Source organism: Elephas maximus, chromosome 6 (genome assembly GCF_024166365.1).
Source record: "Elephas maximus indicus isolate mEleMax1 chromosome 6, mEleMax1 primary haplotype, whole genome shotgun sequence".
NCBI classification, from domain to species: domain Eukaryota; kingdom Metazoa; phylum Chordata; class Mammalia; order Proboscidea; family Elephantidae; genus Elephas; species Elephas maximus.
The window spans coordinates 117,451,016-117,468,173 of record NC_064824.1 but is presented as its reverse complement, the minus strand read 5'-3'; the positions used below and the strand labels follow the sequence as shown (position 1 = coordinate 117,468,173).

Genomic DNA, 17,158 nt, shown 5'->3' with positions numbered 1-17,158 from the left:
ACCCCTTCCTCTAGAGACAGCATGCTCTTCAGGGTTGTTGCTCCTACCTCATTATCCCAACCCTGAGCCTGCATCTCATCTTCAGCCTTCCCTCCCCCAGCTGTGTCTTCCTTATGCCTGGAAGGCAGAGGAGGGTGAGGCCAAGGCTCAATGCGCTGGACACTGCTAGGTGAGAGTGCCCTCCCTTCCAGGCCTCCATTCCTCCAGCCTTTTCCTGCTCCCTGGGAACCCAGCCCCCATGGCTCTCTCCTGGGTGAACAAGAGGAAAGGAATGAGGCAGGTGTGTCTGGCTGCTCCTGCTTACCCCTCCTCCTGAGGGACTCTCAATGCCTGCCCACAGGGAATGGGAGAGAAACACCGTCCTCCACAAAGGCAGCAGAGTTGAGCATTTGGGGACCCTGCTGCTTTAGGCAAGCCCCTGTCTGGGAGCTACTGGGATGCAGGCAATTGGAGGGAGGGAGCTGAGCACAAGTTAGGCGGGGCAAATCTCCCAGCTGGTGGGGCTACAGGGCACATTACCATGACAGGGTCCTTTCTTTCCTTCCCAGCCCTACCAAGGAGTAGGGAAACACGGGGCAGGAGGAGGGCAATATGGGGTATTGTGCAGGCTGGTAATTAGGAAAAGAAATAAGAACTTCACCTCTGTCCGGCTCATCAAAGAAGGGATGCCAGTTTGAGGTAAACTGAGGCAGGAGCAGGATCCCCAGCTTCAAACAGCAGAAGGCCTGGATGAAGTTACTGTTCTCCTGAGCTCCTGACTCTGCCTTACTTCCCACAGCCCTCCTCCTTGAAGGTCTATTCCAGGAAAACATCAGCTCTGAAAGCCAAGGACAGTACAACACTGAACCCAAAGTGCCAGCTCAGCACAGCCCTCATAGGGGTGAGGGGCTTATTGACCTGACAAGGGGCATGCTGAGCTGGAGAGCTGGGGGCACAAGAGGCTCAAGAAGGAGCCTCCTCCACACCAACCCCAGCCTTGGTTTACACCCCCCTCCCCTGCCTGGACTCCCAGAGACCAGAATCCAGACAGTAAGTCTCCCGGCCCTCCTCCACCCTCCTCCTCCCTGCCACACCTCCTGGCCCCACCTGCTCCCTGGGGCGCTGGGCTGGCTGAGCTGGGTCTTGCCCAGGATTACTCCTCTCAGAGTGCCTCCTGTATCTGCTGACGGGCGCTGCTGGGCACCTCCACTCATCCTGGCTTGTGGCAGAGGGCTCAGGCACAAGGCAGGCGGCCAGAGCTCTGGCACTGAGTGGCTCCAGATCCAGCCCCTTCTCCATGAACCCACCACCTCTGGCCTAGTCCAGGCCCCATCTCTGGCTTGGAAGATGGCTGTAGCCTCCTAACTGGCCTCCCTGCTGTCACCTTGTCCCCCTTCAGCCAGTTCCCCATATAGCAGTCAGAGAAATCTTCTCCACATAGAAGTCAGACCGTGACACTCTCTGACTTAAGACCCTCTGAAAGTCCCTATCTCCTGACCCTGGCCAAGAAGGACACATGACGCAGCCCTCCCCCACCCGCCCACCCTCTGAGCGCCTCTCCTGCTAATCTGTGCCTTAATCTCCACACTGGGATTGATCACACTGGCCTCTTCGCTACTGTTCCAACAGGCAGAGAGCTTCTCCCCCTCAGAAGCAACTGCATAGCTTCTACCTGCAAATCCCTCATGCTCAATATCTGTGTGGCCCTCCTTCTCCTCAGGAAGTCTCAGCACAAGTGTCACTCCGAGTGACCTTCCCTGACCAGTGGCTTTGTCTAAAGGGCCCCCACTCCCCACAAATCACTCTATGCCCAGCACCTTGCTTAATTTTCTAAATGCACACAGCACATAATCTTAACTTTTTTGTGTATTTACTTGTTTATTCATCTCCCCTAGCTAGAATGTAAACTCCAAGAGGGCAGGTGCTGTGTCTCTTTTACTCACATCTGTATCTCCAGAGCCCCTCATCCCCCACAGAGCGCCAGGCCACAGAGTGCAAAATAAATATTTGTTAAACGAATAAGGAGGGGCAGAGGCCTTTGGGGGAGGATGTCTGGGGCCTTTATAGAATTACTTCAGCTCAGCTGTGTCCATTTCTTCTCTTTAACCCTCCTCCCGCTGCTGCCCGACAGTTTCCATCCCCTCCTACTACAAGGGAAGGGGTAATGAGATGGAAGGAGACAGACCCAGGGACTGCCTTTTGGACACTGGCCCTAGGAGGTGGGGCAATCCCCAGCCCAGTTGAGCTGTGTGAACTCGGGGCAGGGAGGGAGAGGCGGATCGGTCCCGGAGCCCACAGAAGTGATTTGTGGGGTCCAGATGGGCCTGGACTATCCTGTGATTGCAGGCTTGATAAGCCTCAGAGCTGGGAGGTTCTTAGAGGATCATGTGGTCCAACCTTCTCCCGTCCTAGGAGCCAAGGCGACCCTGCCCGGCCGAGAGCGCCAGGCGCCGGGGGCCAGGCCCCGGGGGCCCGGGCGCTCACTTGCAGACGCTGACCCACTCGGTGATGCGGCACTCCTCGCAGACCACGAAGCAGCACCAGTGGAAGCGGCAGTGGCAGCGCTCGCTGCGCGTCTGGCGCAGGATATTGTGGCCGCGGCCGCAGCACATGCTGCCGCAGCCGTCGGGGCCGGTGCTGCTCTTGTTGCACAGGCGGCCCACGGTGCCCGCCGAGTCCAGGCGCGGGTCGTGCTCGCAGAAGTCAGGCGACTTCTCGAAGTAGACCAGGTCGGCGGAGCTGGCGCGGCGGCGTGGGCCCGGGGCGCCCGGGGCGGGCGAGGGGACCCCCGCGAGGCCCGGCTCCAGCTGGCCGCTGTTGCGGTTGTGCGGCCGGATAAGCGTGGCGCGGTGGAAGCGGCTGCGCAGCAGCGCCCCCACCGCGCGGAACTCCGGCGTCACCTGCCAGCACGTCTTGAGCTGGCAGCTGCCTGAGGTGCCGTGGCACTTGCACTTCCGACGCATATTCTCCATCACCGCCTGCGGAGGGGGACACAGTGAAGCGTGGTGCCGGCCGCCAGCCCTATTACCCTCGTCCCTACGCTGAGACTAGCCTGCGGCAATCTCCAAGGCTTTTGACACCAACTCCCATTGACAGAGACAGAAGCGGGGGACACACTGCTCCTGAGCCGGACGTCAGGAGGCAGACTCATCTGCCGGCTCTTCTGCTGCGCTCCTATCCACCTCCCACCAGGCCAGGCCCTGGGGGAATTCCCTCCTTCCTGGCCGCCCCACCCCCCCCGCCCCGTCCTACCAGCAGCTGCAGGAGGCCCCTGGGGCTGGAGGCTCTCCCCTGCCACCCAAGTCCTCTCTTGCTTCCTGAGGGGGGATCCCAGATCCTCAGGGAAAGTCCCTCTCCTTCCATCCCTCTGGCAGGGGCAGGAGCAGGGGGGTGCCAGCCCCACTACATCCCAGCCCCAAAGCCTCTGGCCTAGCTCCAGGCTGTGAGCAAGGTTGCAGTGAGTCTGAGAAAGCCCTATTTCTCTATGGGTCCTGCAGCCCTTTGCAGGGAGCCTAAGGAGAGGGAACAGGGGTCTGCTGGGGAGACACTCCCATTATGCTAGCTGTAGCTGGGACTTATTTTGCTCTCTGCTGAGTACAACAGTCCCTCCCAGGAACAGTGAGCACTGGCAGGGCCCAAGGCTCTACCTGAATGCAGAACTGGAGTGGAACCCAAAGAGTGGGTTTCCCAGGCCAAAGGAGAGAGAGGTTCCAATTTCCAACGGAGGCAGTTATGAGAACACAATCCCTGCCCCCTACCAGTTCTCAGCCTGCCCTAGAGTCTCCTCCCAAAGAGCCCCTTGGCATTATCCTCACCAGAGACCCACTGTAGGAGGTTGACCTCTCCCCCACTTCACTCCAAAAGCAGACCCTCAGACAAGGAGAGCAATCATCCAGGCCCCTCAAATCTGGGCAACCCCTACAGAGAAAGATTTAACCCTCCAAGTCTTAAAGGGCTCCCGCAGCTTGTCTGGGCAGCCTGTGGTGTCAGCACCATGTGGGAACCAGCCCCATGCCTCCCCTGGCCAGCAGCTCCAGAACATCTGCTTCCCACAGGCAGCAGCCATTAATTAACCAGTTTAACGAGGAGGAAGAGGCGGCACTGTTGGTATGGGCTGGGATTGTCTTGAAGCTTGGGAAAAAAGGCTACATGAACTGGGCAGGGGTGGATGGGAGAAGGCCGTGATCTGAAGGTGGGTGTGCCTCAGTTTACCTTGTCTCTGTCAGGATGGAAGAGCTGAACCATCTCAGAGCCTAGTGGAGGCAGAAAGTGAGACACCTGGGCTGAGAGTCCAGAGAAAGGGGAGGGAGATGGAGAAGAAGGTACCAGCCCAAGTGGGAGGAGGACAGGAACAAGGCCTGAGCTGGCTGGGCAGGGCTAAGAGGATGAGGATAATGCCGAATTGCCAGGCGAGGAGAGCACTGACTACCATGAGGGCCAGTGGGGGCATCACAGTAGACTCCACACAATGTGGACTATGTGTGCACAGGTGCAGAGCCTCCCCTGGAAAGCAAAAGAGCACGGGCTCAGAGCCTGATGATGCATCCCGCCTCTACCACTTTCTTATTATCTGCATCACCTTGGGCAAGCTTCGTAATCTGTCTGTGCCTCCATTTCCATGTCTTAACAAGAGGCTGATAGTACCCACCTCAAGGGTTAGTTGTAAGGATTAAATGGCTGATATTTTATGTAGCAAAGTGCTCATATATGCCTGGCATATAGTCCCACTGCCATCGAGTGGATTCCAACTCATAGCAACCATATAAGACAGAGTAGAACTGCCCCATAGAGTTTCCAAGGAGCACCTGGTGCATTCGAACTGCCGACCTTTTGGTTAGCAGCTGTAGCTCTTAACCACTATGCCACCAGGGTGTCCTGGCATATAGTAAGCACTCAATAAATGCAGGCTATTATTACTTTCCTTGTTTTTGTTTTCTCCCAGGTGAGGGCAGGGGAGAAGGAAGGAAGGCAACCACAGCACAGTAACACAGGGGTCCCTGGGAACCTCCACTCCCACACAGTGCAGGAATCCCTCCTTCTGAGACTCCACAGAAAAGCTGGGAAAGGAGACGGCAGCAGACGAGAGCACAGAATGATAGAACAATAGAGCTTGGGGGACCTTAAGAGGATCTAATTCAATCTTCTCCCTTTATAGGGGAGGAGACTGAGGCCCTGAGAGAGTGGCAGAGCTAGGTCTAGGCCCCTGGGGTCCGGGTTGCCAGCCCAGCCTCCCCTGCATTTATTACGCAGGGCGGATGGGAGAAGCAGGCTGGCCAGCCAGTGGATGGAAGGATGCACGGATGGCAACCTGACTAACCCAGGGCAAGGGTCATGTCAGCTCTGCATTCCCCAGGCCTGGTACAGTGCCTGGCACACAGTAGGCAATCAAGGCATGTTGACTGACTTATTGGGGAGGGCGCAATGAAAAAGGAGTTGAGATGGGGGGGAGCAGTGTGGTCCCTGGAGGAAAGGTAGGTTTGGGAGAGGGGCGGGTCCTAGGCAGAGGGATTTGGGACTGGCTCAGGGGGCGGGGCTCTCACCTGCCTCCCGACTCTGTTGTTGTGGAGCCTCATGCGGGCATGGATGTCTTTGTGGGGCTCCCGGGAGTCCAGAAAGTCCTTAGAGAAGCGTTCCCCGAAGCCCACGTCGGGGCTGCAGCCACCCCATTCCCAGGAGTCCTGCAGGCCAGGGTTGGCAGGGGGCAGGGCCGGGTGCTCCGGGACCCCGTGGCTTAGGCCCTTCCCGCGCTGCAGTGCGTCCAGCTGCAGGCGGTGCAGCTTCCTGCGGAAGGCCTCCTCGTCCCCGCGCCGCGCAGCGTCGCAGCCACATGCCCGCAGTTTGCCCAGGGCGCACGCGTTGGACACCGCGTGGACCACGCCGGCTGCCGCAATGGCGTAGGCGAAGGCGCTCTCTCGGAAACCTGCGAGTGGAAACCCAGGAAACAAGGGTGCTGGTGGGAACTCGACATCCCATCCCCCTGCCCATTGCCCAACCTTCTCATCTTGTTGTTAGGTGCGCTCGAGCCGGTTCTGACTCATGGCGACCCCATGCACAACGGAACGAAACACTGCTGGGTCCTGCGCCATCCTCACAATCTTTGCTGTGTTTGAGCCCATCTTTGCAGCCACTGTGTCAGTCCATCTGGTACAGAGTCTTCCCCTTTTTCTTGTTTTACAGAGGAGAAACTGAGGCCCAGCTTGCGGGGAGGGGAGGTTAGTACAAGGGCACAGGATAGAGGAGCAGAAATCATACTAGAAGCCAGGTGTTCGGCACACACGATGTAGGGGTCTCTCTTTGCACCCCCTGCATCTTTCATTAAGGAGCCCTGGTGGCACGGTGGTTCAGCCCTCGGAGGCTAACTGAAAAGTCGGTGGGTTTAAACCTAACATTGACTCAGCAGGAGAAAGATATGGCACCCTGCTTGCATTAAGATTACAGCGTTGGAAACCCCATGGGGCAATTCTACTCTGTCCTATAGGGCTGCTTGGGTCAGAATTAACTGGAAGGAAACGGGTTTGGTTTTGGTTCCCCTTTCATTATCATCACTCCCTGCAAGCAGAGAACTCCTGTGTCTCCATCTCTCCCCTTGGGCAGGAAGTATCTGGTAAAATACATTCTTTTTAAGATCAGGGAGTTAATCTATTACCTCTCATGGTGATATCTGCAATTTTAAAGGAAGCCAACAGACCCATGCCTTGCCCGCCCTCCCACATCCCCATTTCTAACTCCCTGGGACCGAGCTCCTAAACAACATAGCAGCGCAGAAGCTTTTATGTCAAGCTCTGCTTTCTTGGGAACCCAAGGTAAGACAAACAGCAAGAGACCTGCACTAAAGGAACTTACAAAGAATGTAATTCAGAAAGAAAATAACCCCAAAAGACAGTCTGAGATTTAAGAGGGAATGGTGAACAACAACAACAAAATAGTGAAAATGTATATAAATGAAAACAAACACTGCCTGCGTAAAATAATAATTTCTATTTTGTGCAGTTTAAAGAAAGATTGATGAAATACTGAACAACAGAAGCATGTAAGTTAGAAGAGAGGCTATTTATAGTTAAAGAATTCTATGGGTTTTTTTTAGTATTCCAGAGGTGGATTGAGATATTGTTTAAACTTATACTTTGTTAAATTAAATATGCATGGCAAAATTTCAAGGATAACCACTCAAAGAATATTAAGTGGATTGTACAAATTCCACACAGGCAGATGGGGGGAAAATGGAATAAGAACACACAAACTTCTTCAATCTAAAACATATATATATATATATGAATAAATGCAAAGTGGTATCCTTGAATAGAAAAGGGGCACTAGTGGAAAAACTGATAAAATCAAAGCAAGTCTGTGATTTAGTTATAGTAAAAAAAAAAAAAAAGAAGAAGAAGAAGAACCCTGCAGAAGAAAGGAAAAATTTAACCTGAAGAGCAAATGACCAGGCCCCAGGAAACGCTAATGAGCAGGAGGGAGAGGGGGGAGTAAGGAAGGGAAGATGGACTCTTCCCGAAGCTCCCTGCCCCAAGGTTGCCTGCCTGGTGTGTGCAATCACCTTAGGCCACCACAAAAGCTGTCCTGACTGCAGAGCAGTGGAGCCCACAGAGCTTTCCTATTCCATATTCACAGGAATTCTGCCCAGAAAAGGGTACTACCCAGCCACCCTGCCTTCAGTCAGTCTAGGTGAGCTGAAGAGGTTGTTTGAAGGATGCTGGAGGTGACCTCAGTGTGCTGCACAGGGTCTGGCATATAGTAGTGTTGAAAATTGAGACGGAAGGGTAAGCTAAGATAGATACCTTCCCCAAGGAGCTCGGAGGCACGAAGGCTCTCTCTGACCAAGCCACTCTCAGGCCCCAGGGCTGGGCCTTCCTGGCCACTGACTTGTCTACCCTGCTTTCTTCATTTGGTGCTGCCAGCCTGAGCCATCTTCTAAGAGGGCTCTGGTGGGTCTGGCCATGTGACGGGGAAGACCTACTAGCAGAGGAGGGTTCAGTTCCTAGCCTTGCAGGCTGCTTCTTGCTTATTTTAAGTTTGAGAAAGGTCCTACTGGGAACAGGTTCTGGCCCAAGTCTCTGAGCAGCCCCTGGACCCCAGAGAGTGCAGGCAGCGGGAGAGGCCACACACAAGAACAGCCTTGACACAAGGAGGAGAATCCACCTGTGCCATGGGCATCTGGGGACAAGCCAGGACCTGGCGGAAGGCTGATGGCCTTGGGGAAACCTGAGAATCAGAGGAAGTAGAATTTCTGGGTCCTTCCACCCCAGTATGGAAGACTGGAAGGACATGCTCTCAGAGACCTCACAGACTCCAGCAAGCCAGCCAGGACTGGACAGAGACCCAGGCCCAATTCCACCCCCCTGGTCCTTACCCCCTGCATCACAGGGCCCTGTTCTCTCCCTATCTAGCCATGGGAAAAACACACACACACACACACACACACAAGATACTTAGTAATTAAGCGTATAGACTCTGGAGCCAAATTGCCTGGGTTCAGGTTTTGGCTTTACCATTTACTAGCTGTTAATAGTTAGGTGACCTTGATCAAGTGACTTAACCTCTTGTGCCTCAGTGTCCTCATCTGTAAAATGGTATTATTATTTTCTACCTCATTATATCGTTCCTGAAAATTCAACGCGTTAGTGACCTTAAAGTGCTTAGAATAGTGCCTGTCTCATAATTAGTACCACATAAACATTAGTTATTATCAAGGAGTTCTTCTTGCTGTGGCCTCGCTCATTCCTGCTGCAGTTTCCTGTCACTTCTACTTGTTTCACTCTGAGCAGGGACAGAGCCCAGCAGCTCTTGGCCCACTCTACAAGAAATCACTGGGGACACTAGAAGCCCATGAAGCAGGCCCTCCCTCTCTAACCTCTCTTTCCAACTCATGGCATCTCGGTCACTTTCCATAAGGAGGTTGCCCAACTGTGAGCAGACAGGAGGGGTTGGGGGTGAAGCTGAGCCTTCAGAGGGGATGCTGGGAGTTGATGGGAGCTGCAGAAGAGTAGAAACCGCTCTGGGAAGGTGGTGCCCAAGGGGAAAAAGGACAGACTCAAGTCTCTGGGGAGCACGCCGTGTTTAAACTCTTGCCTTTTATCTGGGGAACTCTGCACACTGCCTTCATTCTGGGGAAGTCGTCGGCTTGGTCCTAGGACAAAAGTTCATGCTCAGACCTGAAATCCCCCCATACACATGCACACTTGTACACACACACACACACACACAGATTGTGCAAAGGGGGGAAGCCAAGGTCACAGAGTTCAAGGAGCTGGACCCAGCCCTATCTCTCCCAGCTCCAAGGCCTGGCAGCTTCTTACTGAAAGATATTTAGCTCTGCAGGAATCCTGCTGCTGAGAAAGAAACCCAGGTAGCCCAGTTCCCAGTCCCTAGGACTCTGTCCACACACAGCACCAGGAAGAGAGCAAGAGGCCTGTGCTGGGGGGTGCGCAGGGCCAAGCACCATCTTCCAGGTCCTGACACCTTCAAGACCGGCTGGACAGATCTGGAGGAACGTAACCTGCAGCCTGCAGAGAACACTCCGACTCCTATGCAGCCAAAGATGCCTTTCCCTACACCACCTCAAGGCCTCTGATAGCTGTCACAGCCACGTATAGGGGTGAGGGCAAGGCCTGTGTGGCCACCCTCTGTTCCAAATATCCAGGCCCCAGAGAAGTTCAGCCCACTGGCTTTGCCCCCAGCTACCATTCAGGGCCCCAGTTTTGGCCCTGGCCTCCATTGTCTGGGGCAGATGTAGGCACTGAGCCATCTGGCCAGCTGGAGGGGAGAGGGGTGGAGCCATGGCCAGCTGAGCTGCTCAGGGCGGGGGGGCAGTTCGTTAAGAGGCACAATTAGCCGTCCTGCCTTTGATCTGGGACAGGGACTGCCAGCATCTAAGTGGAGTCAGCTGCTGCTGCTGGCTGGAACCTATGGCTAGGAAGGGGCTGGGGGAGGAGGCTTGGAGGGTAGGGGAGTAAGTGGAGAAGGGATTCAGGAACCTGTGGCAACCATGAGGGGTTAGATAGGCTTCAGCCCCACACTTTTAAGAATCAAAGAACGGGGGAAGGGGGAGATCTGGTCTCCATTCCCTCCGTGCAATAACCTGTGCATGCTCTGGTGCCCAGGCTGAGCGACAGAGTGCTGTGTGCATGTGGGAGCACTTAGGCATGACACTGAACGTGGCTCCATGTTTGTACAAACATGGGTAGGGGTGTGTGTGTGTGTGTGCATGTGCATGTCAGTTGCATTTCTTGGGGCACTCCCCTGCAGTACCAGTTCACCTCTGGGCACATGATGGGAGTTCTGAGTTGTGTTGGCCTTGTAGTTTGGCAGGCAGTCTGGCAGGGGGTTGAGTACTGGCTCTAAAGTCAGCTAGTCTGCACCTGAATGCAGGTTCTACCTCTCCCAGCTCTACCACTCACTTACCAGCTGGGAGACTTACATACCCAACCTCTCTTAGCTTCATTTGTAAAATGAGGATAATAATAGAATCTACAGCATGGGGGCTGTTTGAGAAACCTGAACCACAGTTAAATGGAAGTGCTTAATACCTTCGGCTAATTTACTGGGTCCCTTTATTAAAATAATGGGGCATTAGAGTACTGGGGCCCTGGTGGCACAGTGGTTAAGATCTCTGCTGCTAACCAAAATGTGGCAGTTGGAATCCACCAGCCACTTCTCGGAAACCCTATGGGGCAGTTCTACTTTGTTCTATAGGGTCACTATAAGCAGGAATCGACTCAATGGCAACAGGTGTGTTTTTTTATTAGAGTAATAGGACCCCAGATGATGTTGGGATATGATTGCCTGTGCCTCAGTTTTCCCACCTGAGTACAGCCACATACTTCAAGCCCTGAAAGCTTAGGCATAAAACCAAGACTCTCCAAAGATGAATGTGAAATGTAGGTGGCAGAAGAAAGAGCCAAGGCCTTGGACAGCAGAAACTCCACATTCAAATCCCTGGCTCCCTTAGGGCTGGGCGCCTGACTTACTGTTGAGCCTCACACCCCCCTTCCCATCTGTTCCAAATGGGTCTGGATCTTAGGGAGGGAAATGCCCAAACTGCGGAAGCTCATAGGACCATATTCTCCTCCATCATGTCTCTTCCTGCTAAAGCCCAGCCCAAGAAGTCCCTTCTTCCTGCCAGTCCCCTCATCATGGATGAGAAATGCAGGGCTTCTCTATTCTTCACAATGAAGATCTCCCCTCTACAGATGTTCTGCCCAGAATGCCACCCAGGCACCAAGAGTCTGTGTCCTTAGTACGAAAAGCTGGATACCACTACCCTCATCACTTAGGTCACAGCTGCACCTGGGCTGGGCAAAGCAGCTAGCATGGGGTTGGGGCCCTCTTATAGTTTTTCTTTTTTTGTAATCTCTCTAGCGTCCTAGGGGTCCCTATCCCTATTCCCAGCCCCCAGGCTCTACCACCCCCTTATGCCCTCTCCTTGACTAAATAAAGCCCTATTATATGCCCTGCCTTCCCAGGCTTTCCCCTCCAAGGGATCAAGTACCCCTTCCCTCTCCTTTCTACGTCAGAGCCCCATCCCTCCAGCCCAACCCATCTCAGGAAAGTGTCAGGACAATTAGATGACATTAAGAAGAGGACTTGAAGCACTTATATGAAGATCAAAGACTACAGCACTCAGTATGGACTACACCTCAACATAAAGACAACAAAAATCCTCACAACTGGACCAATAAGCAACATCATGATAAACGGAGAAAAGATAGAAGTTGTCAAGGATTTCATTTTACTTGGATCCACAATCAATGTCCAAGGAAGCTGCAGTCAAGAAATCAAAAGACGCATTGCATTGGGCAAATCTACTGCAAATGACCTCTTTAAAGTGTTGAAAAGCAAAGACGTTACTTTGAGAGCTAAGGTGTGCCCGGATCAAGACATAGTATTTCCAGTCACCTCATATGCATTCGAAAGCTGGACAATGAAAAAGGAAGACCAATGAAGAATCAATGCCTTTGAATTATGGTGTTGGAGAAGAATATTGAATATACCACAGACTGCCCTAAGAACAACAAACCTGTCTTGGAAAAAGTACAGCCAGAATATTCCCTAGAAGCAAGGATGGTGAGACTTTGTCTCACATACTTTGGACATGTTATCAGGAGGAACCAACCCCTGGAGAAGGACATCATGCTCAGTAAAGCAGAGGGTCAATGGAAAAGAGGAAAACCTCAATGAGATGGATTGACAGTGGCTGCAGAAATGGGCTCAGACATAGCAAGGATTGTGAGGATGACACAGGACAGCGCAGCGTTCTGTTCTGTTGTACATAGGCTTGCTATGAGAGTCGGAACCAACTCAATGGCACCTAACAACAACAATAGCATTAAGAGGAGTACCTGGGAGGTGCAAACTTTTAAGCACTCAACTACTAGCTGAATAGTTGGCGGCTCAAAACCACCTAGACGTGCCTCACAAGACAGGCCTGGTCACCCGCTTCCAAAAGATCACAGCTTTGAAAACCCTATGGAGCAGTTCTACCTCTGCACAGGTGGGGTTGCCATGAGCTGGAACTAACTCCGTGGCAACTAACAATAGCATTAAGGAGTCAATAGCATTCAGGTGGAAGGTCCAAGGGCGCACCTCCTCCCAGCAGTGTCCGCATTTTAAACATGGCAGAATCCACATTTAAGAGAACCCCGTTGGCAGCCTGGGTCAGAAGAGGGGTCAGTGCTTGGGGAAAACTGGGGTCACCTGATCCCACAATGGATAATCCATGGCTTGAAAAGATGGGAGTGTGGGAAAGGACCCAGACTAGCAACTGGCTGCCACTGAAGAGTGGCCTCACGGAATTCAAATTTAGCTGATCCTAGAGGTTTAGAGGTGAGGGGCCAAGGTGGACCTGGAAATGACAGTGGAGTAGGTTGAACCTCAGGTAGAGGGAGGAAGGAGGAAGGGGCACAGTGGTGGCCCTGCAGAGAAGGACAGTGGCAGTCCCTTTCCAGAAGCCCAGAGAGCCCTCCGAGGAGTGAGAGGTAGAAACGAAGTGTTGCAATCGAGGGAGCAGAAGCCACAGAGCTAGGGCGGTGTTCCAAGGCCCAAGGAGCCCAGCCCATCCACTCCCCCAGCCCAGGAGCCACTGTCCTGCCCCCTCCCCATGCTGGGCGCCGCCTGCCCGGCCAGCCTCAGCAAGTCTCCCCCCTCCACCCCTAACCTCTCCTCCGCCAGTCCCCCTAGCTCACCTCCCGCTTATTAAACTGCAGGTGAACCCGGGAGTGCCTGGCCCCGCGCCAACCCCACGCGGTTCCGCGGCAGCTCGGAACTCTCCCCCAAAGCGTCACGCCCCCCACATCTTCCACTAGGCCGCTCAGGCTGGGCAGAGACGAAGAAACCAGGACGCCTGGGTTCACTCGGTCTAGAGGGGACAGAAGGACCAGAGGGGAAGACGGGACACCAAGGCCCGGGCGAGGGATGAAGAGCCGGTGTCCTTGCCTTACCCCAGGCGGCAGGGTGAGAACCTGAATGCCTACCGGAATGCCCAAGAGGGGAAACCGATGCAAGGGCGACCGCGTCTCCACTGCGAAGGCCCGAGGGTCTTAGAGGGAAAACGGGGCTGCGGATGTGTGCGAGGAGCGCGAGGGACCTAGAAACCCGAGGGTGGGAGAGGGCCTGTCACTTGGCGTCCGCGAGCACAAGCCGCGGGGCGCGCGGGGCACCATCTGAGCTGGGCCAGCCCGCCGGGTTCAAGCAGTTGCTCCGCGACTACTAGGGGCTCGGGCTGCGCCGGGCGGGGTGGGGCGGGGGCTGGGGCCGGGAGCCGTCTGCGCGGCCCGCGGAGATTAGTTCGCGGCTGCAAGCCGCCACACGCGGCGGGCTGGGCTTGGCCGGGTAGAAACAGCGCCCCGGGCGCGCGCGGGGGAGGGAGGAGGGAGAGTGCGGGGGCGGGGCGGGCGTCTGGGACTGGGCTGGGGTGCTGCGAGGACCCATGACTTGGGGGCCCGGGGGAGGTGGGGAGATGCAAGAAGAGCTCCTGGTGAAAAGGGAAAGGCTCCGGCTTTCTGAGGTCTTTCCGAAGTTGAGGTACATTGGAGTATGACTCTCCGAGAGGCCTCAGGCCCCAAGGCACAGCATACATGGGCACCCCTCCTTCACTGTCTACTGAGGATTGGACTATTCCCAAGGATCCAGGGTCCACGGGGTCCCCACACTGTCCCACCCAGGCAGCTGAAGACAGATGGGTACCGGGCTAGGCCCATCCGGGGGGCAGGGCCCCCACCTTTTCCAAAAGACTGAAGTCAAGACCTGAGATACCAGACAGGAGGCAGGTGTAAACGGGGAAAAGTGTCAAAGTCTTCTGACATTTCTAGCCCCAGCCACCCTAGGGATTGTCAGGGTGGACCCTGGGTCGCTGAGAAGTCAGGTGTTTGGTTTGGGGGACAGGGAGTGGGCTGGGGCACCTTTGAGCTGTGAGGGGAGAGCGATTGGCAGGGCTGTAAGGCCTGCCTGGCAGCAGGCACCTCACACAGGCACTGCTGCACACACCCAGTGCCTGTGAATCAGAGCGGATCTTGGGGGCGGTGAGGATGACACAGAGGCTGGTGGTGTACCCTGCCGGGAAGAGCTTCTGCAGAAGCACAAATATTTTACCTGCCTGGGCTTCCCCCACCCAGACCATTTGGCAGAAAGTCTCCAACCCTCTCCCCTCTCCACGATGATGCTGGGTACTTTGACGCAAGCTCTCTGTCCTAAATGCTGTTTACTAAATAGAGGGTAAATTGAGGCAGGTGACAAACATAGATATTTCCAGAGCCTGAGATGTGGGGTATCAGGGATGGGGCAGGAGAATCCAGGAGTGCTACATTCTCAGGCATGGAACTTGCCATCCTCAGCCCACATGGTCCAGTCTAGGGCCATGTCTGCCCCACATGCCTGGGGCTTTTCTGAAATTGGAATGAGGCAAGAAGGTGACATAGCTGCCAGCTTGAGGGAGCGGGTTAAGGGATGACTGGAAGACAAGTCTGGAGCGGGGGTGCTGGATGGGGTGGGCAGAAGGGCAGTGATGAGGGGTGGCTACCTCTGCTGAAGATGGGGCTCTCATAGGGGATCTTGTTGCGGGTCTCAAGGCTAGAGCAGTTCCAGCGCTGGTCCCGGAACTGGTGCTGGCACTCATGGATGGCAATCTGGATGCCCTGGATGGCTGAGGCGGCCACGTCAGGGTGGCGCACACACACCTCCATCTGCCGCCTGCTCAGCCCAGGCAATGTCAGGCACACCGTGTTGGCGTTGAGCACAGGCTCTGGAGGCAGACGGAGTCCCAGGATGTCGTTGGGTGCTGACCTGCAGAGGGTGGGTGGTGATTGGGGGTAGGAGGGCCTAGAGGGGGCAGTGGGAGGCAGAGTTGTCTGGCCCCATCCACCTGGTCCCATCTAACAACATATACACTGTCGCATAGGCCATAATTTCCCTCTCTTCTAACCCCTGCTTCTGAAGATTGGCCCGTCAGTGCACCTCTGGAGCATTCTCCTTTCCTTACCTTCCCATCCTTGCCCCCTCCAACACAACCTGCCCGGGCACACACCCACACAGGGCATAAACTCAAACTTATTGCTTTCCACTTGATTCCAACTTATAGCAGACCTACAGGACAGAATAGAACTGCCCCATAAGGTTTCCAAGGAGCAGCTGATGGATTTGAACTGCCAGTTTTTTGGTTAGCAGCCAAGATCTTAACCACTGCGCCACCAGGTCCCTCCCCCACAGATAAACCTGTACAAATGCACACACATCTCGTTGCCCCACGAAGTGTCCCCCGGGAGCCCACTCCCAAAGGCATGTTTTCAGACAGTCACATTCATGAAGACACACTTCTGCACACACTGTGGTGGACACACAGACCTACACACTTACACACATGCACACTTCATCAGACATAGCTACAGACACACATGCAACAAAGACACTCAAATCTACATACATGTTTGTTTTAACAACCATTGACCCATGAAATTTTTCATTCTCCCGCCCATCGTCACCCACACAGACTGCTGTTTAACAGCACAGCTTGCTGGGTGTACTGGATCACACACACACACACTGCAATCCCTCAGTGACCCCACCTGGGCTGCTCTCTTACAGCCCTCAACCCTTGCCACTCTCTGGGAATGAGCTTCAAGGTGGGGAAAGGTATTCGAGCTTCCTTCTGGGAGCAAGAGTGCATTCCCCCAGCATTGCAGGGACCCTGGGATGGCACTTGCCCCCCCCCCCACAACTCCAAACTCATTGCCTTTCACACTCCTAATTGCCGTTATTTTCCTGGACATTGCCCTGTCTCCCTGGACTGCTCATTCTGTCACCAGCCCAACCCCCTCCTATGAGGGCACAGTCACTCGTTGGGCACCAGCACTAACCTGCGACTCTATCCTTCCCTCCTGACAGGGCTCCGTGCCCAGCAGGAGCGCTAGAGGCCCCTGCTCCCTGGGGGTCCCAGGTCCACAGGAGGGTGGGGCATGAGGCTAGGGCTCACCTGGGCACCGCGGCAGCCAGCAGCAGGAGGAAGAACAGGAGAGCGCAGAGTGCGGGCCTCGGCTGGGGCCGGGGTCGGAGCCGCAGCCAAGGGCGAGGGTGGGCGCTGCCCATGGCGCGCGGGCCAGGGCGGGCCAGGGGTGGGGGGCTCACAGCCCGGAGGGGCGGGCGAGCCCGGGACAGCGGCGCATGATCTGCTGGGGTCGGGGCGGCTGTGACACACAGCTTCAACTCGGGTCAGGGCTCCTGGAGCAGACGGCACCCGCTTCCCCACTCCATGGTGCAGCGCCCCAGGGCACCGCCCTCGGGGGGGGGGAGCGGGCGGGAGCACGGGGCACCTCCTGGCACAGGGGTCTGGGGAATTTCCCAAGGCCCCTCTGCGACAACTCCGGGTGCCTCCCGAAGATAAGGGGGGCCCGGAGGTGCAGTGGGCTGGGGACGCGAGGCTGGACTGCAAGGGATCCTCCAGCACAGCACTGAGAGCCTGTGCTTCGGAGGACAACGCTGAGGCCCGGGCGGGGGCGGCGCTGTCTGTGCCCGGCCCCACCGCCCGGAGAGTGAGTGACTGTCCCGGCCAGAGGAGCTCCGCCGCCTTTCTCCCCCCGCCCTTAATGTCTCAGGGCTCTACTCTGCGTGACGTCACGGCGAGGGGTGGAGGCGTGTGCGCGTCCCAAGGCCACTGTGTCCGCTCAGGACTGGGGGTGGA

The 17,158-nt window shown here is 55.4% G+C and overlaps 1 protein-coding gene across 1 annotated transcript; it reads right to left on the bottom strand.

Moving 5' to 3' along the window:
• Positions 1-1,849: 1,849 nt before the first annotated feature.
• WNT10A (Wnt family member 10A) lies at positions 1,850-17,018 on the bottom strand. The gene is made up of 4 exons (XM_049888204.1): positions 16,454-17,018; positions 15,005-15,267; positions 5,520-5,899; positions 1,850-2,957 (listed from the first exon to the last, which is right to left on the bottom strand). The coding sequence occupies exons 1-4, from the start codon at positions 16,564-16,566 to the stop codon at positions 2,460-2,462; spliced, it is 1,254 nt and encodes a 417-aa protein (XP_049744161.1). The 5' UTR covers positions 16,567-17,018; the 3' UTR covers positions 1,850-2,459.
• Positions 17,019-17,158: the final 140 nt, after the last annotated feature.

Coding starts and splice junctions, on each gene's coding strand:
- WNT10A (XM_049888204.1), bottom strand. CDS start 16,566: ATGGGCAGCGCCCACCCTCGCCCTTGGCTGCGGCTCCGACCCCGGCCC. Junction 15,268..16,453: donor CTGGCTGCCGCGGTGCCCAG/GTGAGCCCTAGC, acceptor CACCCTCTGCAG/GTCAGCACCCAACGACATCC. Junction 5,900..15,004: donor GAGCCCCATCTTCAGCAGAG/GTAGCCACCCCT, acceptor TTCCACTCGCAG/GTTTCCGAGAGAGCGCCTTC.